Genomic DNA, 25,735 nt, shown 5'->3' on the forward strand with positions numbered 1-25,735 from the left:
TCTAAGAGAGCGGCCAGTCTGTAAACTTTTGCACATTATTACACTTTATTCTGTCTATTCATCCAGCAAACATTTATTGAATGCCTACTATGTGCTAGGGCCTATGCAGACAAAGGTGAACCAGGACCTCTGAAATACTCCCCTCCCCCTAGCTAGCACAGTGGGAGGGGAGTGAGGTAGAAGTAGCCTCCTTCTCACCGCTACCCATCCCAGGTAGGGTCCCACCGGTCCAGTCCAGTTGGGTGCCCTCAAGGTTGACGCTGTGAGGTAACTGGTCTGCAAGGCACTGGAGGAACTGTTTTCCAGCGGAGTTTTCCCTGACTCCTGGTGAAAGTGATGAATATGGGTCACTACCCAGAGGTGATTGTCATCCACAGGGTTGCTGGTACCCTCACCCAGAGGAAAGTCAAGGGCAAAGATTCCCACACAGAAAGGCAGAAACGAGCTCCTGGTGGCGAGTGCCAAGTATGTAAATAAAGACTGCTGCTGCTGCTGCTAAGTCGCTTCAGTCGTGTCCAACTCTGTGCGACCCCATAGATGGCAGCCCACCAGGCTTCCCTGTCCCTGGGATTCTCCAGGCAAGAACACTGGAGTGGGTTGCCATTTCCTTCTCCAATGCATGAAAGTGAAAAGTGAAAGTGAAGTCGCTCAGTCGTGTCCGACTCTATCGACCCCATGGACTGCAGCCTACCAGGCTCCTCCGTCCATGGGATTTTCTAGGCAAAAGTACTGGAGTGGGGTGCCATTGCCTTCTCCAGTAAATAAAGACACACACACACAATTTGAAGTTGCTTAAAAGCCAGGAGGCACAAAGCAATCAGGGAGAAATCCTCTAATCCCCTGATGGAATGCCCTGGAAAGTCCTCTTGCTCTCCTTCCAAAGTGTACAAAATATACACTAATAAAATCAAATTGTTCTCTCCTTAATCAGCTCACAGAAAGCTCCAGGCAATATCTAATTTTCTGCAAAACTGTTTTTGTGGGGAACATTTAGTCTTGTGCTGGCTGGGTTTCACTTTAACGGGGGAGTCAGCAATCAGGAGAGAGTGTGGGAAGATTCCAGGGGCCCTGCGGGTGAATCCTGCCAGGTTTTAATGCCGTGTAAATACTCATCCTTGCTCCCACTCTGAGCTGCCAAAACAGAAGGCAGGGCCTCAAGAAAGCTTGTTGGGCGGCGCATTCAAACAGAATCTACCAGACAAGTTCCTGGCTCCAGGACTTCAGGACTCAGGCTCTGGAGCCACACTAATTCACGATACAGCTTTTCACATTAGTTGTGTGACCTTGGGCAAGTGACCTCACCTCTCTGTGCCTCATCTATAAAATAGCTATCTCACAATATAATTACAATTCCACAGACTGATGTAGAAATAAGATTGCCAGATAAAATACAGGATGCTGCTGCCGCTGCTGCTAAGTTGCTTCAGTCGTGTCCGACTCTGTGCTACCCCATAGACGGCAGCTCACCCTGTTACATTTGAGCTTCAAATAAACAACAATTAATTTTTTAGTGTAAGTAGGTCCCAAATACTTACACTAAAGTATTCAGTGTAAAGGAGCTCTGAAGGTAAAGACTCTGCCTTCAGTGCAGGAGACCAGGGTTCGATCTCTGGGTCAGGAAGATCCCCTGGAGAAGGGAATGGCAACCCACTCCAGTATTCTTGCCTGGAGAATCCCATAGACAAAGGAGATTTGCAGGCTACATTCCATGGGGTAGCAAAGAGTCGGACACGACTGAGTGACTAACACACATGTCCCAAATATTGCGTGAACATAACTGTTTCATTTTCTAAGTGTGGCAGCTCCAGACGGTAAGCTTGTAGAAGAGCACCCGGCAGGTAATAAATGCTCAGTAAGTGTCAGATGTTATAGTCTGTTATTGGTACCGCTGGGGCTAAATTAATGACTTTGGAATTTGGTTTGGAGAAGATTGTTGTTCTTAGTTTTGCATCTATACGACCTTTTGGAGTTCAGTTAGGAGGACCTTGCACTTCTGGTCATGGAGCCACGGAATATCTTCCGTGGGACACCCACTGAATCAAGTAACCAAGCACTCCCAAGGAAGCCTACATCGAAGGCCTCCTTCACCTGGCTCCACTCCCTCTCTCACCACCTGCGTCTCAGACAAAGTAGAGATGACTCTTACCTACAGAAGAAGCAAAGAAACAAACATGGATAGAAGGAAGTGACAATTAGTCCAACCTACAGCCTGCAGGGCCCTGCCCCAGGCACTTCCTATGTGTTTTCTCATAATCCTTCCAGCAGCTCTGAGGATGAACCTCAGGACACCCACAAACAACGTGGGGTGAGAATGTCTCCTGATCTCACAGAATCGTGCGGGGGAGATGAGAAGACGAAAGCAAAAGCCCTGAGTGTGAAATAGGGGATTAATATGTTTCTTTTCTTTCCCCTTTTTTCACATTTCAATTCCCACTTAACCAACAATAAAAACCAGACTGTCCAGGGTTGCACAACCCGGGGGAAGAGACAAATACCAGGCCTGTTGGCCTTCCTGCCACACACGCTGGCTGTACAAGTTGCCTCCAGGTCTTGGGTCTCACCTTCCCTGATTTCTGGTGCCCTGCAAGCCTCTGATGTGCCTCTCTTATTCTTCCAAACTGTACCCTACCCAGGAAGCCCCTTCCTCCAGGAAGCCCTTCAGGCTGAATACACAGCTGGAGGAAAGATAGCAGGGGCACCCTTCTCACCTTCCAGGGCCCAGCCTCCCCAGGGATCCGTTCCCCTTCCCTGGAGTCAGCCGAGCACTGCGGGAGCTGGGCCTTCTCCCAGCAAGCTCGCCCTTTAATAAGCCAGCGGGTCACATTTTGTTCTCTTTAAATAAGCCTTATAGAAACATTTAAATGTTTATTTCGCTCATAAATTCCCAAGAATGCACCACAGTTTCCTAACTGCCTGGGCGCAGGGATAAATATAGGCCAGTGTCACAGACGGGAATATTAGCTTCCTTTCCCCCATGTCACGTGACGAGCCCTGGCTCGGAAGCTCTGAGCAGCAGACCAGCCCCAGCCCAGGCAGGAGTGGGGAGTTTAGCTCCTACGCTGGGACCCTGGCAGCAGGTCTGGGAGAGGCCTGTGCAGGCAGGCAGTGTGGGGTGGTGAAGTTGGGAGGTCTACACTGCTCGGGGACCTCGGGCAAGTCACTTAACTTCCCTGGGCTTCCTGTTCTCGAACATTAGTTGGAGCAAATAATCCCCATTTTCCAGGCCGGTTTTAAGGGTGACAACGGCAGTGAGGATAGTGAGAGAGGGCGGGCACTGCTGTAGCTGTGTCCCCAGGCCCCTCTCTCACAGCCCGAAGGGCAAACAAGGACTGTCTCTGGAGAGAACGGCCCTGGCCGCAAAGAGGATTAGCACTCTCGTGACAGGATAAAAGGATTCTCTGGGGACTTCCGAGAAAATGATTATTCCAGCAATGAGTCCTAAGAGCATGGGAGAGAGCAGAAGTGCTTCTGCTGAGCTCGGCTGGACATGGGGCTCCTCCCTGCCAAGCGTGGAGGATCAGATTCTGGCTCCCGGAAGGTTCCCCGTTGCCCGCTGTGTGGATTTCCCCATCACTCACGGCCTGCCCTGCCTCTGTAGATCCTCTTTCCGGCCATCGTCCGGTCTACTCCTAGCAGTCTGGGGTCGTTGCTTAGTTGCTATGTCTTGTCCGACTCTTTGCGACCCCACAGACTGTAGCCTGCCAGGCTCCTCTGTCCTTGGGATTTCCCAAGCAAGCATTCAGGAGTGGGTTGCCATTTCCTTCTCCAGGGGATCTTCCCAACCCAGGGACTGGGAACTCCTGCATGGGCAGGCGAGTTCTTTATGGCTGAGCCACCAGGGAAGCCCCAGTCAGGGGTCACCCACCCCCAGATTATCCTACATCTTTGTCACAGTTTTTACTCTCATGCCATCAGCCTTTGAACTGTGAAAGTGCATAGAGTGTCTGTTAGCCTTCCTCTGTCGGGCAGGAGGGTATCACTCAGCCAGTTGGCCACTCATCCATGATTATCTTCCATCCTTTCCTCCTCCTTCCTGTCCATTTCCTCCTCCCTTAAGTCCAGGCATTTAATCATCCATACAGCCAATTATGCACCCAGCCTATCACACAACCAGACATCCCTAAGCCCTTACATATGCAAGAGCCTATGCTGAAGGTCGGAGATACACACATAGCCCCTGACCCTAAAGGAATGCAACCTGAGAGGGTACTCAAAGAAATAAAAAAAAGACAAGCTACTCCATTGCTTATAATAGGACCAATAATTGTAATATACATTCCTGACCATCTGCAATAACCAACATTTCTAAAGCACTTTCAGCTTTGTCCTGGACAGTTGCACAGCTATAACCTCACAGTTCTTACTCTCTGACCCAAACCATTAGAAGCCATCCTGGTAGAACAGTCCTCTTGACTCTTTCTGAACTTCTCTTCCATAGAGGATAGGGCGTCAAGCACCTACCTCCCATGCCTGGGGTTTCTGGTGTCCAAGACACTGGATTTACTGCTGGGTGGGACCAGGGAAGGAGGCAAAGGTGGTGGGAACACCTCAGCAGAAATGGGTTTGAATCTCCACTCAGCCATGACATACCATGTGGCCTTTGACAATTATGTAACCTCTTTTACAAAAAACAGATAATAATAATGTCTACTTTAGGGGTTCCCAGTAGATATCTCCAATATCTTATACATCAGACTCTAATGCTTTACTGACAGTTTATTTGAAGATGCTTCACTGAAGATCTGAACAGAGCCTGTTTCTGCAAAGGGCAGGATGAGATAAGGATGAATTCAAAATCTTCAAGTGGAGTATTCAAGGTACTCCCCAGTTTCTGATGGTTAGAGTGTACTTCCTTGCCTCAGTTTTCTCATCTGTAACATGAATAATAAGCATACTGATCTCCTAGAACTGTTGATGTAAAATGCTTAGAGCACTGTCGGTCACAAAGGAAGCACAGTAAGTAAGAGGGTTCTCATAGGGTTAGTTGGGAGGTGGGGGGGTTCTCCCCACTCTACACAGTCCTTCCAAGTATTTAACATGCATTGTCTATTTTGCCTTCATCTCATTCCTGACAAAGGATTGATTCTTTGAGTCCTGAACCCTTTTCCCACCAGTGTAGAGCACGCATTTCTCCAGGGGCCTCACTGGGGTATAGATGGAAGCCTAGCCCACTGACCAGTGAGCACAGGGTCTGAACAGCCAAGGGGAGGCGAAGTGGAGGCTGAAGCTGGCAATCCACCTTACACAGTCACATGTGTTAAGGTCTAGATACTTCTGGGGATGGCATAGAACAAAGATCCTCCAGTTCCTGATCAGAGAAGGTCATGAGAGCAAATCAGATCAGAGAGACTTGTCATTCAACTGTAAATCCACAAGGAAGTGAACTCCCTGAGAGTGGGGCCTTGGTTGGTTAGAGCTCAATAAACGCTTGGTGAATGAATTCAATACACATTTATTGAGTAAATTAAACTCAGTTCTATATTTGCTGAGTACCTACCACACGTCAGCGAACTGCCATCCCTTTCCTGTGTGCTCAAACTCCACTGCATTGCAATGGGGTGTTTTCTGGACTAGAAAGAAAAAAACCCATCATTCTAGTCCTGTTGCTCAGCTACGAGCCATGAGGCAGCGAAATTCAGGCCTTGTTACTTCTTCATTATTTGGCTTTGGACAACTGGGTTAACCTCTCCAAGACTTACTTTCCTAATCTATAAAATGGGTACAGGCATTGCTAACTTACAGGGCATTATAAAGGTCATCTGAGATCATGAGTGTAAAGAGCTTAGCTAGAACACAGTAGGAGCCTCACATGTTAGTTTCTCTCCTTGCATCCAGCTGTAATATCTACGTGCGCTGAGCTTTCCAGTTTCCTGGGGATGATGATCTCTGTTCCCACAGTGGCATTAGAGGACCAACAGCAGTGATACCTGTGAAAACTTTTTAATAGACCATTTTGTGCTGTACGAAGGACTGAGAACTTTGTTGAATACTAAGTAAAGTTGAGTACTTTACTTAGCACTGGCTATATATTATTCTGATAAAGTCAAGTTGCCTAGGTTTGGGTCTAGGCTCTTACAATCTAACCCCTTAGCTGTGTTGCCCAGTGCACCTTACTTTCTTTTCTGTGCTTAAATTCTTCATCTATAAATGGGAATAGCAATAATACCGACCTCACAGAGTTAGTGTGAAAACTAAATGAGATAATATAGACATAAACCTAGCAACATGCCTGGCATTACCTTAAAAGTTAGCTGGTGTGAGCGGCTATTACTGGAACGCTCAGCTTATAGATAAGGAAGCTGAGGCATGATGAATAACCCACCCAGGGTCACACTCAGGGATGAAGCACAGGCCCCCTTCACTCTGCCACATGGCTAATGTTTCATGTTCCTATGAAACAGAAGCATTTCCTGTGCCTTCCGGAGCTCCCTGGCTGCTTGGGGAACCCTGCTTGGAATTCTGCTCTTCTAACAGGACAGCCATGCGGGATGATGGTAGTGAGTCTGGATGTGTCTCTTACTACGCTAAGCAGGGAGAGAGTTCCAGGTTTGTTATAGTGGCAGCTACCATGCTATCCAGTTCTGGGCCAAAAGATGGGGAGACCCCGCAGCTTCATGGTCGGAGGTTCTAGGAGCTCCACAAACAGATCCTTTCTTGTTAGGACTAGTTGCAGAGGGCTGCTTTTCCAAAAAACACTCCAACCTCATTTTCAGTTAAGTAATAATTGGGGTATGGGTCAGGGTGGGAGCAAGGATGTTGCTGGTTAGTTGAGTGCTTCCGTGATCATGTCAACCAGATGCTGCTGTATGTGAGGGTTAAACATCAGTTTCTGTCTAGAGGATCAGAAAGTGCAGTACAGTAAGTCTCCTACATACGAACCTTCAAGTTGTGAAGTTTCAAAGGTGGGAACGTGTATTTGCATGTAAGATCACGTTATTTCACGCATCCAGTGTACTTTGTTCGGAGAAGGCAATGGCACCCTACTCCAGTACTCTTGCCTGGAAAATCCCATGGATGGAGGAGCCTGGTAGGCTGCAGTCCATGCTAAGGGTCGGACACGACTGAGCGACTTCCCTTTCACTTTTCACTTTCATGCATTGGAGAAGGAAATGGCAACCCACTCCAGTATTCTTGCCTGGAGAATCTCAGGGACGGGGGAGGCTGGTGGGCTGCCGTCTATGGGGTTGCACAGAGTCGGACACGACTGAAGTGACTCAGCAGCAGTGTACTTTGTCTCGTGCACGCATCCTCTACGAGCAGCTGTGCTTTTGTGTACTTTACTGTACAGCACTGTATGGAGTGCAGGAGTACAGTAGCTTTATTTCAAGCCCAGGATGTCCAAAAGCATAAAAGCTCACTATGTTCTGGGCTTTTTTAATGTATTACTGGTGTGAAAAGTATTATAAACCTATTACAGTACAGTAGTCTACAGCTGATTGTGTTAGCTGGGTACCTAGGCTAACTTTGTTGGACCTATGAACAAATTAGACTTACAAATGCATTCTCAGAACAGAACTCCTTCATATGTAGGGGACTTATTGGATCAAGTAGATGCTCAGGGAGGCCTGGAGTGAGAGGAACACGTGTGTGTGGCCTGAAGAGGGAACAGCACGGTGGCCTGGGTTTCTAGGGCTCAAGACACACCCAAGCGTGCTGTTTTATTGGGACCACAGCTGTGGCGCTTCAGGTTTGTAAGGTGGTAAGTTCTACGGGGCCCAGGTTGGCTGCCTCTGACAAGTGGTTTTGGGAGCAGAGGACAGCATTCCCTTGGTCCTAGCACCCCTCATAGAGGCCCCAGTGCCAAAGCTGAGAATGCTCAGTGCAGGGCATAGACCAGGAATGTGGGCTCTGGGGCCAGGCTGCCTGGGTGCAAATCCTGGGCCTTTCACTTACAAGCTGTGTGACCCTGGAGCAAGGTGCTTAACTACTCTGTGACTCAGTTTGCTCAGCTATGAGACGGAACTGATGATGCCTACCTCATAAGGCGGCTTTAAAGTTAACTGAGTTAATAGAGTAGTAACCCCAACAAGGTCTATGTGGTCAAAGCTATGGTTTTTCCAGTAGTCATGTACGGATGTGAAAGTTGAACTGTAAAGAAGGCTGAGTGCCAAGGAATCAGTGCTTTTGAATTGTGGTGCTGGAGAAACTCTTGAGAGTCCCTTGGACAGCAAGGAGATCAAACCAGTCAACCCTAAAGGAAATCAACCCTGAATATTCCTTGGAAAGACTGATGCTAAAGTTGAAGTTCCAGTACTTTGGCCACCTGATACAAACAGTGGATTCACTGGAAAAGACCCTGATGCTGGGAAAGATGGAAGGCAAAAGAGAAGGGGGCTGCGAGAATGAGATGGTTGGATAGCACCACCGGCTAAATGGCCATAAATCTGAGCAAACTCCAGGAGATAATGAAGGACAGAGAAGGTTGGTGTGCTGCAGTCCATGGAGTTGCAAGGAGTCAGACACATTTAGTGGCCGAACAACAATGAAAAGCGTAGTACCTGGTAGCACAAGGTTAGCTGTTATTACTGGCTTTATGGATAATGGAGAAGTGCGGTAAGGGAGTGATTAGAGAATGGTGATCAGAGTGATGCTGGAGGAGATGATGTGAAAGATGTGAGGTCAGCTTATGAGCTCACACTGACCTGCCCCTGGGGCCTTCCAAAACCCCTGGAGGGGGATAGGGGTGAGATCCAGTGAGAACTGGGCTCTTATAGTTAATATGAATGTCTCCGTACTTTGAGGTTTGTAAGGTCCCTCTGAGGAGGCCATGCAGTTCCAGTGAGTGGAGTTGCTAATACGGCTGTTGGTCACAGGCCTGGAAAGGGCTGATGTCCTGGTTACACTGCCTCTAGGGCCTGGGGGCAGGTCTGGTGCCCCACAGTGAGGCAGAGACAGGCTGGTATGTGTGGGGAGGGGTTGGAGGAGGCTCTGAAATGTGCCATGGCATCAAAGCCTGGAGGAACTGGAGGCAGAGAGGCTCTAGGAAGGCGCAGAAACCTCCTTCATGCGTCTGTGGGTCTTCACCCACAACAGGCCGCTGTGACGACAGAAATGAGGGAGTCGGGGGAGGCAGGCTCCAGCCTGACCAGGAAGCAGAGCTGCCAACCACACACGGGTCCACCCCGGGGACTTTGGTCCAGTGGGTGTAGGTTGGCAGAGGAATCCAGGGGTAACAAGCTCCCAGGTGACTTAGACCAGGCAGGATTTTGCCTGTCTTTAGAGGAAGGGGCTTAGATGTGACCTGAGATCCCTTCCAGCTCTGTCAGTTTGTGATCCCATAGGCTTGTATCCTCACAGCTTCTGTTCCTGCCAGAGCCTCTTGGCTACCAGTTCATCCCTTTCGGCCCTTCCCTGTTCAAAGGCCAACCCAGGAAACACTGCTCAGGACACAGCCTTACCAGAGGGCGTCACCAGGAGGCTTTAGTTCTTTGTGCATTTTGATTATAGCTTCTGCTTGGGATCTTAAACAGTATATCTCTCTGTCTATCTGTCCAAGTCTGTGCGTGTCTGAAAGTGTGTTTAGGTCTGGCATGTGTATGAGTGTTCATGTGCTTATGAGTGTGTTTCTGTGTGTATGTGTGCGTGTGCAGAAGGAAAAACAGGATCTTTTGTGTTTTTGTGTGAGACGGCCTCAGCTAGTGCCCGTGTCAGCGATGGCAAGTGGGGGCTGGGGCCTGAGGAACCAGAAGTAGGGCCGGACCCCGGGGAGCCATAAACTCAGAAGGATGGTCTGTTTTTGCCTGTTTCACAGAGTGGGAATTCACACGGCACCAGGAGTTCCAGCCCAGTCTTCCTGGCCAACCTTGCTTCCCCAGCCTCTGCTGCTCTGAGCAACTCAGGCTCCAGCCCCCAAAGCTCCAGTCTAACTCTCAAGACCTAACTGTCTCCTGAGGCTGCAGCTGTCGGAGAAGCCCCATGTGGGTTGTCTGATGGGCACTGCAGAGGAAGATGCTCTTTACTTAGGATGCCTCTGGGTTTCTGGAGGACTCAGGGAGGCCCAGGGCCTGTCAGTCAGGGCAGAGAATAAAAGGATACTGAATCTGGTGTGGCCTCCAGCCTGGGGTCTAACGTGTCCCAGCTCCACAGTCCCTCAGGCCAAAGCAGGGCCTCAAGGGCTGGGCTGAACAGACAGGGTCCAAGAGGCAGCCACTAACACTCGCCCTGGGGAAGAGACGAGGAACCAGAGGTGTGGAAAAGTTAACATACTCAACACCAGGTCTCTTGACCAGCATATGGAAGAGCTATGACTTCAGCCCAGGTTGGCCTCACTCCAGAGTCCATGTTCTGAAATCCTGCGCTAATGGGCCTCTCACAGGATCCGGGCATCCTGGCTCCAGCTCACCCGGGTTCCTCATGGGTCCTTCTCCTGATAGACTCTGGCACTGCAGAGGCTATTGAGGCCCACAAACAGTCTCCTTATTTTCTTATCTCCCCATGAGCACATAGAGGATCTTCAGAGACCCTGAGGGCCCAGGGTGTTTGTTATAGAAGTCTGGTTTGGGAAAGTGAGTTTGTGGACACTGGAATCTGGAGTTTCTGCTGCTCAGCTGGGGCTCTCTGACCCTCAGCTGTGTGCTGAGCTCCTGGCACCCTATCCCTGTTAGTTATCCCTAGAAATTCACCCTCACCTCTGACCCAGTGAAGTTATACCTACGTGTGGTTTGAAGCCATGATGGGGAGAAAGGCCAGCAGGCTTTTGTGCCATCTGGTCTTGCGTCTTGGTGGAGGTTTGAAGTGTCTTTTAATTAGAGAGGTTTGAAATCAAGAGGAACTGAACTCAATGTGAAAAGGATCTCTTCCTGAAGATGGAGCTGTGTCTGCCCATCTTTCATTAATTTATTTTTTTAGGAACACTTGAATACTTGGGGAGCAGGGCATGGCAGCCGTTCAGGGGAGTTGCCCAGGATTCGGGAGCTAGATTTTGTATCAGAACCTGTTTTAAGGGCACTATCATTGTGAGTAAAGTGGACAGGGTCAGGGATGACCATAGCAAGAAGTGATCCAGGACTGAGGGGTGGAGATGCTAAGGCGATAGAACCTGGGAAAGGGAATGACCTGAGGATTGGGAGAAGATTGGAATCCAGATGTGTTTTAGTCTAGCTTCCTAGGTGGCTCAGTGGTAAAGAATCCGCCTGCCAGTGAAGGAGATGCAGACAATAAGGGTTCGATCCCTGGGTCAGGAAGAGCCCCTGGAGGAGGAAATGGCAACCTGCTCCAGTACTCTTGCCTGGAAAATTCCACGGACAGAGGAGCCTGGTAGGCTACAGTCCAGGGTCACGGAAGAGTTGGACATGACTGAGCACACACAACAAGTGTTTCACTCTGTGTTGTACTTCCCTTCTTTAAACTCCAAGATTTCAGTAGATTAGCAAACTTTTTGTTGGGTAAACCTTACAGTCACTGTTGGTAACACTTTGGGGGAACTGTCCACACGTGATTAGGAGCAGCAGCAGGAAAAGGGCAACAATGGAGCACACAGCTTGGGGAAGGCTAGCTGTCACCTGCAGAGGAGTGGAGGAACAGTGTGGAGCCACTGAAAGGAGCTGGACTACAGTACCCACCATAGCCCAGGACACTCCTGGGAGTGGGGCTCAGTTAAGCCCTGAGCTGGTGCCTACGGCCAAGGGCATGGGGGCTTGGCTCACTGTCATTTAGAAATTCAAGGGCTCTTCAAGGCTGCCAAGTCCTACAGCATCTCAGTCCTATGAGCTTGGGATGTGGGGATACAAGAGGCTGTTCTTTTCTAATTATCTGTTCTTTTTATTATCTTAGTTCCCACAGTAACGATGTGAAAAGAAAACAAATGTCATTATAACATGAAACTATTCACTAAGAATCTGCCCACTTTTCAAACATATCAAATTAATGCCAGCTCATATATCCTTCCCTTACTTAACAAGTATCTCTCCCTCCGTCTCAGGGACATTTGGAGAACTGTCAGATACAACAGGATGGATAAGTTCAGTGCAAACCAACTGCAAAGTTCATCAAGTTCAAAAGACCACGTCGGAGAACTTCACATACAAGATCTTAGATCAATGAGGAGCTCATGGAGTTGGGCCAGTTAACAGATGAATTCAAAATTATGAGGATGATGGAAAGATAGGTTATTCATGAGGGAATATTGAGGGATTGAAAGAGGTCCTTAGGAAAATGAATGAAGCCCTTCAATATCAAACAAGCAGAATCTCTTCATGAAGGTGCTATAAAGTAAAATGTAAAGGTTGTGACATCATGTGAACAGATCGCTTCATTGGCACAGAAAATATGTAATACAAAAATCAACATACTTGATTAATTCTCTGTTCCTTCTAAAAATTAGCATATAAGCTATATTTTGTAATATGTACGGTTAAAAGTTTATCTTCACAATATCATTTGTACAGTTAAACCTCAATGAAACCTTTCAATCTACTTTCATCATTGCCTTTTTTATAATAAAATCTACTGAAACCCTTTTTCACTATTTACTAAGAAACTTTGATCTTCATTTTAAGAGGATTCAGTTTAAGTGACCTGATGCTGGTGCCCACAACCCTGACAGGACAAGGCCCTCCATGCAGGTGGTTCTCCTCCAGGTACCTCTCCATCCTAGGAGGGCAGTGTGACTTCCCAGGAGACCTCAGTCAGACACAGCCCAGGAGGTTCCACTTTCAGGGTATGTGGGGGCCAACTCAAATGATCTTTGGATATGTATTCCTTGGTGTGGAAGCCACACACCTTCCCCGGGCCCCCTGCCGCCTGCAAAGGCTGGTGGCACACGCTATGGCCTCAGCCCAGGGCGCTTGGCGTGGCCCCGGCCAGGCAAGCTGCAGGAAGGGAGGCACTTACTTGGCCGGCGGGGCTCTGGGCTGCCTGTGGCTCTCCGGGGGGCTCCTCGTCCTCGGGAATGTGGGGCATGGCAGCCTCCTGGCGGGAGTGACTGCGTGTGCCCGGAACCTCCGCTGCGTCAGCCCCAAAGATGCTCCAAGAGGCCTGGGCTCCACAGGCTGAGGAGACGCCAAAAGGACAAGTCAAATCAGTCCCATCCCTGACCCACGCCGGGTCCCATTTCCAGGAGCCACAAACCGCAGAGAGCGCCTGCTTGAGTTTACAGCAACAAGGGCTAAAATAGGCGAGCAGAGGGCATTTGGAATTGCATTTCCTCCTGCTCTTTCACTCTGTTTACAAAGTCACAGGCGACCTTAGAGATTTTGCATCTAATTTAGGCTGTACAGGAAACAGCCATCCCAGAAGGGTGCCTCGAACGCCTTGAAGCCATAACCGATGGAAGATGCTCCAATGGGAGCCAGACTTGTGTTTGCCAGCCATTTATTGAACAGCTACTGGGTGTTAGGCATTATCTAGGAATGTTACAAACATCACCTAATTTAATCCTCATGCTGTAGGCATTACTATTTGCATTTTATAGGTAAGAGAACTATTTGGAGAGTGGAAGCCACTTGCCCAAATCATACAAAGACCAAGCTTTTGAATCAAGATCTTCCTGATTTGGAGGCCGCTATACCTTACAACCTTGCTTGGTCAGATGCGGGAGGAGGAAGGGATGGTGGCTCCTGAGTTCCTGCCCCATGCCTCACTCCATGCCCTTCAGCAGCAATTCTGACCCTCAGTTGAGGAACAGCCCTCACTGGACCTGCCAGAACTCTGCTAAAGTCATGGTTCTGGAGGTTCAGCCAGGGTGGATCTCTTGTGCCTTGTGCAGTACACAACCCCAGCAACCTTGGGTTGCTGCCCCAAAGCCACACTTAACCCTCCCTCCCCTTTTCTTTCAGCTTTCTGAAAAAATAAATAAATAAAAGAGATTTTAAAAATAAAGGAAGCTGAGTGCCGAAGAATTGATGCCCTTGAACTGCAGTGTTGGAGAAGACTCTTAAGAATCCCTTGGACTGCAAGGAGATCAAACCAGTCAATTGTAAAGGAAATCAGTCCTGAATATTCATTGGAAGGACTGATGTTGAAGCTGAAACTCCAATTCTTTGGCCACCTGATGCGAAGAACTGACTCATTGGAAAAGACCCTGATGCTGGGAAAGACTGAAGGCAGGAGGAGAAGCGGACGACAGAGGATGAGATGGTTGGATGGCATCACAGACTCAATGGACATGAGTTTGAGTGAACTCCGGGAATTGGTGATGGACAGGAAGGCCTGGCGTGCTGCAGTCCATGGGGTCGCAAAGAGCTGGACACGACTGAGTGACTGAACTGAACTGAACCCTCTCCCATGGAGTAGCAGCCTTGAGATCTGGTTGGGGTTGACGCCAGTCAGCATAATCTCATCCATCTCAGCAGAGATCGGCTCAGGGCTAGACAATAGATCCAGACTGAGCCAAGGAGCACGCGGCAGTGATCTGGGAACCCGATGCTCTCTCTTGCTCTGGGTGGTGGAGTGTGCAGGTCTGGTGCTATGGATGCCATTCTGCCTCCATGAGGAAGGCCAGACTGAGGAGAAAACTTGACACCTAGAGGAGAGCAGAGACAGGAGATCTACAGAGAAACGGAGCTGGAGCCCTGGTCAGAGCTCACCTGCAGCTGGAACTATTTCTTAATTATCCAGTTACACAAAGAATTAAGTCTCAGAGTGTTTAAATCAGTTTGAGTTGGGGTTACTTTTAACTACTAAGTACTGTTACTTGTAAGTACTAACTGCACTTTAACATTTCCTGGCTGTTAAGAGGTGTAGGACCAAGATCTGGCAATAAACCTGAGCCAATGGGTCAGGCTCCTCTGATTCCTCTTAGAAAAGGGGACCAGTCACGTCAGGTCTCCATCTGGAGAGGCAGGACAGCAAGGTCAAAGGAACACAGGCTGGGAACTGGATATCTGGATTTGAGGCTCCACTCTGCCCCTCACTGGCTGCTTAGCCTAGAAGCCTGGCTTCACCTCTGAGCCTTGGTTTCCTCATCAGGGAACAGAGATAAGAATGCCTCCCATGCAGAATAGTCCCAAGATGAAAAGAGAGCTCACTCAGCATGGAGTAGGTGTTCGCAGAGGCCACCTACATGCTGGTCTGCAGTCCAGAAGCTTGGCTTGAGCCCAGGGCCTCTGCCTGACCTCTTCTCATCCCTAAACCCCTTTAGGTCCCCTGCCCTGGAAGGTGAGGAATGCCTCCAGGGACCTCAAGAACCAACAACCAGTCTGATTATACAACTTCGGGGGTTCCTTGAAGGAGCTGCTGTGGGGGACAGCAGATGAAAACCACCAGAGGCAGATGTCATCCTTAGACCCTGGCCAAGGCCACACTCAGGAGCTGCCGGGACACACAGGGGAAATGGAAGACACTGTCATTTACTGAGTACCTACTATGTGCCAGGCCCTATGCAAGATGCTGTTTGCTGGAGACTACTGGAGAAGGAGCCGGAAGGCCCTGCCACGGCCCACAACACCAGGAGTTCTTGTCCCACCTGTCCCAAGAAAGGGCTCAGGAAGGTGCTAGTGTCACTGAGCTATGGGGTGGCTCAGATGTGGCATCAGCCACAGCTTTTACTGAGGACCCCCCCCCCCACACACACACCAACACACACCTCTAAACCAAGCTTCCTGAGGCAGGCAAGGTGGTCACAGATACCCAGATCACGATACCACAGGTATCGATTGATCACAGATACCCAGAAATTCATGTTGACCTGTATTTTAAGAATTGGAGAACTTTATCTCTGGGAGTTTTAGTCCTTGTGACCACCATCTTGACTTTTGTCCTTCTCTCCACTGCACAGGGAACCCCATTCATCTCTGAAACAGTTGGCTGACCCCTGCTGGTCGGCTCAAGAAATCTCAAGTAGAGGACCTGAGAGCTGACCTCCTTCACCACAAACACTCACATCTACTCTACCATGAAGATGAAGAAGATGTGGTCTTGGCCCCAAAGGAGCATGGAGTCCAGTGGGGCGGGGGTGGGGAAGACAGCCAGAAAACCAGATGAGGAGGGTAAACACTTTGAAAGTGAGATGCTTTCCCAGAAAAGGGTCCCTAACTCGGGAAATTGGGATGAGTGGAATACCGTTTTAAGGAAGATTTCACATTAGAAATGGCATTTAGACTGAGCCGTAAATACTGAAATGCTGATGGGATTTTCTCTGAACAGAATAGCTGGAGGAGGTGAGACAGGAAGGTGGGTCATTGCCAAGACGACAGATTTAACCTGACTTTTGGGAACAAGAGCTATGGGACCAGGGTATGCTGTGCCTCCCAGCCCAAATGGTTTCTGTATAAGTAAATTGAGCAACAGGTTTGCCCAAAGGTGAGCTCTGTGATGAATTCCCATCACCCCGACTTGGGTGTCAGCAGCAGGGACAACAATGCTGTGCTGTGCTTAGTCGCCCAGTCGCGTCTGATTCTTTGCAACCCCATGGACTGCAGCCCGCCAGGCTCCTCTGTCCTTGGGGGTTCCCCAGGCAAGAATTTTGGAGTGTGTCTCTATGCCCTCCTTGGTGGATCTTCCCAACCCAGGGGTCGAACCCCGGTCTCCCACGTTGCAGGTGGATTCTTTACCATCTGAGGTGCCAGGGAAGCCCAGGGACAACGGTAGTGCCGGGTAAAGTACAGGGTAGCAGGGTTTGAGGGCAGCAGAAAAAGATCCACACACCCCAGTTCTACCTGCAAAGTGGACTACATGTCCCAGGAAAATTTTTTAAATGATATACTATGTGTGTGCAGGTCTCCAGGCTGTCTTAACGGTATAGTTTCCAAAACAGGGGAGGTAAACAGTTTCACTTTTCTTTTGTCTTAATCTACATGAAGTGTATTGTGCTCTGCGTGCTAAGAGAGATTCAGACAGTGCGGGGCATATTCAAAAAAGGGGAAGCAGGACAAGAATTTGTGTTTAAAGAATTAAAGGGACTTCTCTGATGGTTCAGTGATTCAGACTTCACCTTCCATGCAAAGGGTGCATGTTTGATCCTTGGTCGGGGAGTTAAGATCCCACAAGCCTAGTGGCCAAAAAACCAAAACATAAACCAGAAGCAATATTTTTAACAAATTCAATGAAGACTTTAAAAGTGGCCCACATAAAAAAAGTCATAAAAAAAGAACTGATCTTTAGCCTGGAAAAGAGCTGGTACAGGAAGAAATAAAATCTATTTGCAGATATCTGCGAGCCATCCATATAGTTCTATTGCCTCAGAAGGGCAGATGCATGGCCAGTGACAGAAAGGTGAGATCAAGGCAAGGAAAAGCTTTCTAGTAGTTGGAACCATCAGAACATGAAATGGGCTGCTCTTTAAAATAGTGAGCTCCCCATTCCTGGGAGAGTCTCATCAAAGGCTGGGGCAAGGGTCATAGGATTTCTAACCTACTTCAGGGACTTTCTCCAACCCTAGGAGTCCCTGAAATCCTGAACTCCTCCGAATCACAGCAAACCACAGACCTGAGGGACCCATCCCATAGGATTTTGGGCCACAGTATTCAAAGTTGCATCAGAAATATCGCCACTTCCTTTCCTTTACCTCCCGCTCCTTAAGAAAGACCTTCAGTCAGTCCCTGGGTCAGAAAGCAAAGTAAAACAGAAACAAATTGAGACAAGCACCAAGAGGTGTCAGCTGCTGCAGGATAAAGCAGAGTGGAGGCTGGCTGAGGTCCCACGCTTGACAGGATGGATCCCCGAGTTCTCCAGGGGGAGCCCCAGCAGCCCCGCCCACCCAGGCCGTTCCCACGCTGCTCCTGCCCCGTTGCTTTCTCTCCCATCCATTATTATAAACTCGCTGCTTAAAATAGCAAGGTAAAAGCAGAGTCCCTCCCTCAGGGTGACATCTGGGTTCCGTTGGAGCTTGTGGGCACGCGGACCTCTCATCCATCACAGCAAGTTTAGAATATAATCTCCAGGAAGTGGTGATCTAGAGCACCAACCCAAAAAAGGAAAAAATATTTAATAATGTTTGGTCTCTGAGCAGCTCCTTCTTTAACCCGTTTTCAGGACCTTTCTTACTGCCTCTCCAACCTGGTCAGTAAAGGGTTAGGTGGATCATTGCCAAAAACCATCAGCTCTTTTGACTCTTTCAGCCCCCAGATGTTGCTTAACTATGTAGCTTGACCCATTTTACAGGAAGGAAAACTGAGGTGCAGTGTAGTGAAGCAACTTGATTGGTCTAGCTACCTTTATACCTGGTGCAAATTATCTAAGTCTCTGCGGGAATAACTATACAATCGTTGCATAACCGAAAAAATCAAAATTCTGTAAACCTCATTTAAGTATGTTAATTTCCCCCTGGCTATTCATTTAAGAAAGCAAACTAATATAATTTTATTCCTTCTTATTCATTAGACATGTCTAGGTTGTCTGCTGAGTACTGGACGCTATATTAGGTGTATTTCAGATGCTATCTTTTTGTTATTTCCATCTTATGTGTTAAGGAACTAAAGATCAGAGAGGTGCAGCAACTTGCTCAAGATCGCACAGCTAATAAGTGGCAGGCTAAGGATTATAACCCAGGCAAGTTTGAGTCGAAGGCCCCTTATCTTTTCTCTCTTCTACTTGGTCTCCTCCATCAGGAGTTCTGCTAGAGTGTAGCCGCCAAACCCAGCACAGGCACACTGCCTGAAGGGAAGAGATGGGGAGTGCATTCCCAGCGGGGATAAGTTAAGACAGCAGAAGCAACAGGGTGTCAGGCCAGGGGTCTTATGAGGCCAAAAGACTGTTAGAGGTTCTATGACCCCACTGTGTAGGGTGAACCATTCACCCATCCATCAGTCTGTGGGTCCATGTATTCACCCACTTGTATTCTTAATCTTCTACTTATACAACTGTCCATTAGTTTGTTCATCCAATCTTTCACCCTAGGAAGGCCCACATTTGTTAGGTGAGCAGCACAGACTCTGCCCCTGAGAATGAATGGTCACTGCAGGACCCTGCAGGCCGCAGGGAGAGGGCAGGAGGGGGCTTCTCTGACAGAGTGGCCATAAGGCACAGTCCTGCCATCCACAACTGGCAGAAGACCTCCATCCTGCACACCTCAGCCATGAGAGGAGGGTGGCTTCCTGTGGGGCTGCCTCTGTGCCAGCAGGCATGGGGGCCACTGTCAGGAGGCGTGATTTCACAAGAGCCTTTACAACCTCTTTGGTGTTCTCAGCAGCCTTTGAGGTCGGTAATGTATATACTATTATTATTAACATCATGATCGGTCCCATTTTGCAGATGAGTAAACAGAGGCTCAAAGATTGGCCAAAGTCATGTCCCCCATGAGCGGCAGTGCTGGAAGTCAACCACAGGTCTGTCTGACTCCCCAGCTCCCTGCAGGGTCACGTCCACTGGATTATGGGTTCTTGGTAAGCATGACCTCTTAACAATGGCCCCTGGGCTGCCTCTCCCTGAGCCTTGTGACCAGTCCCGAAGAGCCCAAACCCCTCTCTGAGACCACAGTATCCCAGGAGCACAGCCTGCGAACTGAGTGGCTCTCACATTCCCTCTGTTAATCTCTGGGTGTAGGAAGAGCCAGAGGCACTTCTGGGAAACAGTGGGTTAACCTAGACTCCACTGACCTTTCTGGAGTGACTCAGAACTCTCAGAAGGGGAGGGTGGTTTTTTTTTTGTTCTTCCAGCTTTGAATTTTTGCTTTCATTTTAGCAGCACAAAGAATTTGAAAGAGATTAGGTTGCTATTAATACCACCGGTCTATCTCTAGATGAAGAATTCGATGGAGGGAATTGTTTGGGGTGGCTGCACACACATCCCTCTCAGTACTTTGCAAACTCAGAGGATGACAGAGAGGCCACTGGAGAAGTGCCAGTTGTGTCCCTGCTCCCATCCGACAAACCCACACAGTGGCAGGGACTTGACCAAAACCACACCTGTGGGTGAAGAGCAGCCAGAGAAGGTCCCACAACCCCTGCCCCTCAGCCCTACTACACACGTCAGCCTTCTGGCCTCTTACGTTGAAGGTTTGCTTTTAGTAAATAATAAGTCGATGTGTCTCTGCCGTGAAAGCAGGAGTCCCCTGGCAGTGCCTCTGATCTTGGGAGAGTGATGTTAATGCTAATGCTAAGTCGCTTCAGTCGTGTCCAACTCTGTGCAACCCCATAGACGGCAGCCCACCAGGCTCCGCCATCCCTGGGATTCTCCAGGCAAGAATACTGGAGTGGGTTGCCATTTCCTTCTCCAATGCATGAAAGAGAAAAGTGAAAGTGAAGTCGCTCAGTCGTGTCCGACTCTTAGCGACCCCATGGACTGCAGCCTACCAGGCTCCTCTGTCCATGGATTTTCCAGGCAAGAGTACTGGAGTGGGGTGCCATTGCCTTCTCTGTGGGAGAGTGAAGATGCCCCCAGATCCCTGCATTTGCCCCTGGCAATCCTGGACACACTTGGAAAGTCTCCTTGGGCATCAGAGATCAGCTCAAAATACTGAGAGGTGCCTCTGTGGGTCCCTAGACCTGGCCAACTGCAGAGTTGGGTCCTGTGCTTGCTAACTCGCTTCAGTCATGTCTGGCTCTTTTGTGACCCCGTGGACTATAGCCTGTCAGGCTCCTCTGTCCATGGGATTTTTCAGGCAAGAATACTGGAGTGAGTTGCCATGCCTTATTCCAGGGGATCTTCCTAACCCAGGGATTGAACCCGTGTCTCTTACGTCTCCTGCATTGGTAGGCAGGTTCTTTACCTCTAGTGCCACCTGGGAAGCCCCTAGGTCCTGTATCCTGAGTAAGTGAGGGCAAGTTGGGGGTCTCGCCAGGATAGTTCCATCCTGCTTCCTAACCTTAGGATGCTGCGAGAGGGCTTTGGACCTTGGCAGACTAGATTGTAATTCTCCCTCTGCCTCTTTCTTGCTGGATTGGTCTCCTCTTGGCCTCAGTTTTCTCATCTGTAAAATGGAGGGAACAGGACCTACCTTTTCAAGTTGTTGAAAGGATTAAATTAGGAAATACACATGGTACCCACACAGAGTATACACTCAGTGAGTTCCTTTCTCATTCTCTGAATTGGACAGCTGAGTTCTCCAAGTCGCAACATCACCAAAACCCAACCAAGGCCCAGAGAGTTTGGTGTTCATCCTGGGAGGCAGAGTTCCCAGCTCTGTCCCTGGCAGATAAAGGAGACAGAGTCCTGGCCTGGACGGGGCTTCCCCTGTGTCCTGACACACAGATAGCAGACCATCAGGCCATCAGGTCTGTGCACTCTGGTGATGCTGACATTTTTCTCTGTTCTTGGGCAGCCAGTGGCTACAGTGGTGGATTTACAGAAAGAGTGTGTAGTACTGTGGTTGTCTGAGCTCTGGCTGTGGTCAGTCCTGAGTCTATCTGATTCCAAAGGAAGTACATGCTCAGTTATGCCCAACTCTTTTCGACCCCATGGACTGTAGCCTGCCAGTCTCCTCTGTCCATGGGATTCTCCAGGCAAGAATACTAGAGTGGGTTGCTGTGCCCTCTCCAGGGGATCTTCCCAAGCCAGGGGTTGAACCCACATCTCCTGCAGATTGGCAGGCAGGTTCTTTACCACTGAGCCCTCTGGGAAGCCCATATCTGGTTCCAAAGCCCCAGACTTTTCAGCCACCCTGGTGCTGACTCCCAAAGTACAGAGGTTGTCATTCTGCAAGGGAGAGATGACACCTAGCTTGAGAACTGGAGCAGCTGCTCAGGCTGCACAGGGTAAATAAGAGAACGGATGGCTGAATGGGGCACAGCCCTCAGCAAGTCAGCAGGAGCCCCAGGTTTCCATCCTGGAGGCAGATCTGGATTGAAAGGAGGAATGGAGAGCAAAGGTGTAGAAGGTGTGGAAGCAAGAGGCCTTGGGGGCAACAGAGAAGAGAGGACGAGGAACCGGAAGGGACCCCCTCAGTTACTCCTCATCCTCACCACAACCCTTCTGGCCCACAGACTAGGAGCAAAGGAGCCTCAGCCTAGCAGTGTTTGGGCAAAGGGGCCCTGAGCACTCCTGACACTCCCTGGGGTCTGGCTGTGCTGTCCAGCCCAGAGGATCTTTTATGGGCCCATTTGGCTGGGGGTGCCTTCCTCCCCTAATTCAGACTCCAATCTAGTCCTGAGAGTGAGCCAGCATCTGCTGAGACCAGTGCCAGCACCACATCCAGGAGTGAGGGCAGGGCCAGTCCCCAGAGGAAGAGAACCTGAGTGAGGATGATGCTCGGCTGACGGGGGCCGGGGGCGGCCGGGGTCGGGATGGGGCGGAAAGGAGGGCCACAGCAGATAGATGGCACGTCTGGAATCATAACAGACTCCTCATTTCCCTTCACATCTCCTTTCCCCCACTGCCTTTCCCCTCCAGTAAACAGTGAGGCCCTTCTGTGCCCATTGCTTAGGAAGAGGGTCCGGGGAGAGGGGGCTCGTGGTGGCAGCAGGAGGTAGAGAAAAGGGAGTCTGTCTCTGCCTTGTGTATCACAAAGGTCTAGCCCTTAGGGAAACTGGAAGGGCTGGATAAGCATTTCTGCCAAGACACATAAAAGGCCAACAGGTACATAAGCAGATGCTCAACATCAAGAGGCACTAGGGAAATGCAAATTAAAACAACAATGAGATATCATTTCACACCTGTTAGAATGGCTATCATCAGAAAGACAAGAGCTGACAAATGCTGGTGAGGGCAAATTCGTGTCCTGTTTGATGAGATTGTATTTTGGTACAGCTGCTGTGATTCTCCATGGTATGTGTGTGTGCTCACAAAAAAAAAAATGGGGCAAAAACATTCTAAGGGTAAGTCTCTCTCCACCCAAGACCATGAAGATGACGGGGTGAGGGGTAGACAGGAGAGGTGGAGTAGGAGCAGCGAGAAGTTAGGCTCTGGTGAGTCCCTGAGAAAGGGGCCTGTGCCCTTCCTCCCCAGGGAGTTGAGCAAAGATCCCCAAATCTGAGAACCGAGAGGTCTTGGGCCACATTCCCCAGACACCTCAGAAGAGAAGGGATGGCTGTTTGCTGTGACTTGCTCGATGACCCTTCTGACATCGTCACTGGAGTTTTTACATCCCTGGGGTGGGGTGGGGGGCATGGGTCTGAGAGCACAGTGATTTCTGCCCACCTAGGAGCAGAGCTGCCAAACCCGAAGGTACCTTGAGAAGGCGGATCAGAAGTTACTCCTAAGCAAGGCCTGAAAGCAGGGCCCCGTCTTATCAAATGACAGGTGCCCTCCTACGCGGGAAGCCTCTTGGAACTCAGATGCTGCTCAGGAAGAAGTGGAGGGCTGGAGACCCATCAGTGCCTGGGATCCAGCTTCTACACCCCCTAAAAAGTGGTCGAGTCACAGCCAGACCTCTATCCACCCACCCTGACCCCGCACTCCCTGCCCCAGCTAGGACAGGAAGTTAGCCAGAGCATCTCCCCAGCTTGCAGCTCCAGCTTGTTCACTTCAGAAATCCTTTCTTTAAAAATAAGTCCACTTGAAAAAATTTTTTCTTCTTGGAAATATGTACGATTGCTTCATCAGAGGCAGTTCAAAGGTACCGGGAACAGCAGAAAAATATCCGAGTCTTGCATTGAGCTCCCAGGAGAGATAAATCTCGCTTGGTTCTCTTTGTTCCAGGCTGCCCAGCAGCCTCTTCCCTGAGTCACTCACTCCAGAGTGACATGAGTCATCGTCCTGGGGTTAAGTACCACACCGTGTTCCCAGGGCTGCAGGGCTGGCCAGGGCATAGAAGGGCCAGCAGGGAGACTAGATGCTGCCTCAAGTCAACGGAGGACCAGAAACTGCCTCCTAGATCTTGGACCTGGTTCTACCCTCCTCAGGTGTGTGACCTTGGGGAATCAGTGAGCCTGTCTGGGAAGGAGGTGGCTTTCCAGGCTCTTCCATCTTGTGTTTCATGGGAACATCTCCAGCGCTGTGCTGGTGCCTGCTAGTATGGGCTCGTAAGAGCTGAATGTAAAATTGTCACGTGTTTTGTGAGCTGGTCATTAAACACAGATATTATGAAAAATTAAATTACCTTAGAAACAAAGGAAATAAATACCCACAATAATGATGTCTTGATTGTTTTACTACATTTTACTATTATCTGTGGTCTTGAGATGACTTTTTCCTAGTATCTGTATGGAGGGAACACTATCTAATGACCTGCTACTGTATACCTCTTCCCAACCCCATGTTCAGGGATGTTGAATTAATAGCTTAAAATTGGTCATGATGGGAGTATTTTTACCACAGGAATCAGCAAATGTTATATATCAAAGTCTTATTTCCCTAAGAGCCAGCTGTTAAACATTTCCTAGGACACCACTGAGCCCCTCAGTCCCAAGCCCCCTGCTCCTCACCTCTTGCCGGGAGCAGAAGGGATGCAGATGACTTGAACATCGCCCCAGAGAGCAGAATTATGGACTTGTGATTGCCGACTGCCTCTGGACAACTCTTCCCACAGGCACTGTGGGCCCTGCACACTCACCATGCCCCAAACAGAACCCATCATTCTTCCCGCCCCCAGCCCTGCCCTCCCACAAGCCCACTCCTGTGTCCTAGTGAACACACTCAAGCTCAAAACCCAGCCATCATCTCTCCTCCGTCTGCATCACTCCCCTCGTTCAGTTAGACTCTGAGTCTTGTCAATCCTAGTTAGGTGTCTTTGGTCACTTGCCTTCTTCCCACGGCCACCATCCCGGCCATGGCTCCGTGGGACCTGAGTCACTGCGGCAGTCTCATTGGCCTCCTTATCTCTGGTCTGGCCCCTCCCAAACACCCTCCCCAAACTGCCAGAGCAGTCTCTCTAAAACATAATTTGGATCACCCTTTCCTTTCTTTTAATCCTTGAGATGATAAGAAATCTTGATTTAGAACTGGCCCCTTTTCCCACGGGATGGGATCTAAGGTGAGATGCCAACCCCTCTCACTGGCCTCATCTCTTATTTCAGCCGTCATACATCCTATGATCCAACCACAGTGGACCAGCAGCTAACCTCCTAACATACCTGCTTTTTTACACCTTTTGCACAATTCTTTGCCCTATGCGTAGGCTGCCTTTCCTCCCCTTTCTATACCTGATGAGCTCCTATTCATCCAGTTCAAACAGTCCTTCATTCACCCCAGAAAAAAATTCTCCCTTCGTATATTAGTATTATGGTTCCTGTGACAAATTATCAAAAACTTGGTCTCTTAAAAGAATGCAGATTTATTATCTTACTGTTCCGGAGGTCAGAAGTCCCAGCTCAGTCTCAGTGACTAAAGTCATACCAGCAGACTGTGTTCCTTGGGCAGGGTCTAGAGGGGAATCCATCTCCTTGCTTTTCCTGCTTCTAGAGGCTGCCTGCATTCCTTGGCTGGTGGCCCTTTCTCCATCTTCAAAGCCGACAGTGTAGCATCTTTTCTCTTCTCTGACCTCTGCTTCCATTCTCACATTTCCTTCTTGTCTGACTTTGTCCTGCCTCATTCTTATAAGGACCCTTGGAATTACACTGGGCCCACACAGATAATGCAGGATGATCTCCAAATCTAAGGAAACTTAATCTAATCATATCTGCAAAGGTCCTTTTTCCATTTAAGGTAACATATTCAGGGTCCAGGGATTAGGGAACAGACCTCTTGGCGGGGAGCGGGGGAGGAGTATTCAGTTTACCACACTTCTTTCTGTTCTCCCTGAGCAATTTGCACTGGCCTCAATTCAGCTAGAATTTGAGCACCTCAACAGCAGGGACTATACCTTATTCATATTTTTATGACTGTCTTTAATAAGTCTTCATACTTTTATGACCCACGTCCAGGGTGAAACCCAGAATGGCTACCCACTAAATGTTGGTTGAATGAATGAATGAAACCATATCATTAATAAACAGATTAAGAAGGGTTTGCTTTAACTGGCACCTAGCTTCTGTAAAAATAGGAT

At 49.2% G+C, this 25,735-nt stretch overlaps 1 protein-coding gene across 4 annotated transcripts in view; it reads right to left on the bottom strand.

The window, feature by feature from the left end:
• The window catches only part of IRAG1 (inositol 1,4,5-triphosphate receptor associated 1), a 124,642-nt gene that overhangs the window by 64,585 nt on the left and 34,322 nt on the right, over positions 1–25,735 (bottom strand). For all 4 annotated transcript variants that reach the window (XM_025266642.3, XM_025266641.3, XM_006045982.4 and 1 more), the window contains exon 2: positions 12,832–12,989. In XM_025266642.3, the coding sequence (XP_025122427.2) occupies positions 12,832–12,989 (158 nt within the window). The remainder of the gene's footprint in view (positions 1–12,831; positions 12,990–25,735) is intronic.

The sequence above is a fragment of the Bubalus bubalis genome, chromosome 16, assembly GCF_019923935.1.
Source record: "Bubalus bubalis isolate 160015118507 breed Murrah chromosome 16, NDDB_SH_1, whole genome shotgun sequence".
NCBI classification, from domain to species: Eukaryota; Metazoa; Chordata; class Mammalia; order Artiodactyla; family Bovidae; genus Bubalus; species Bubalus bubalis.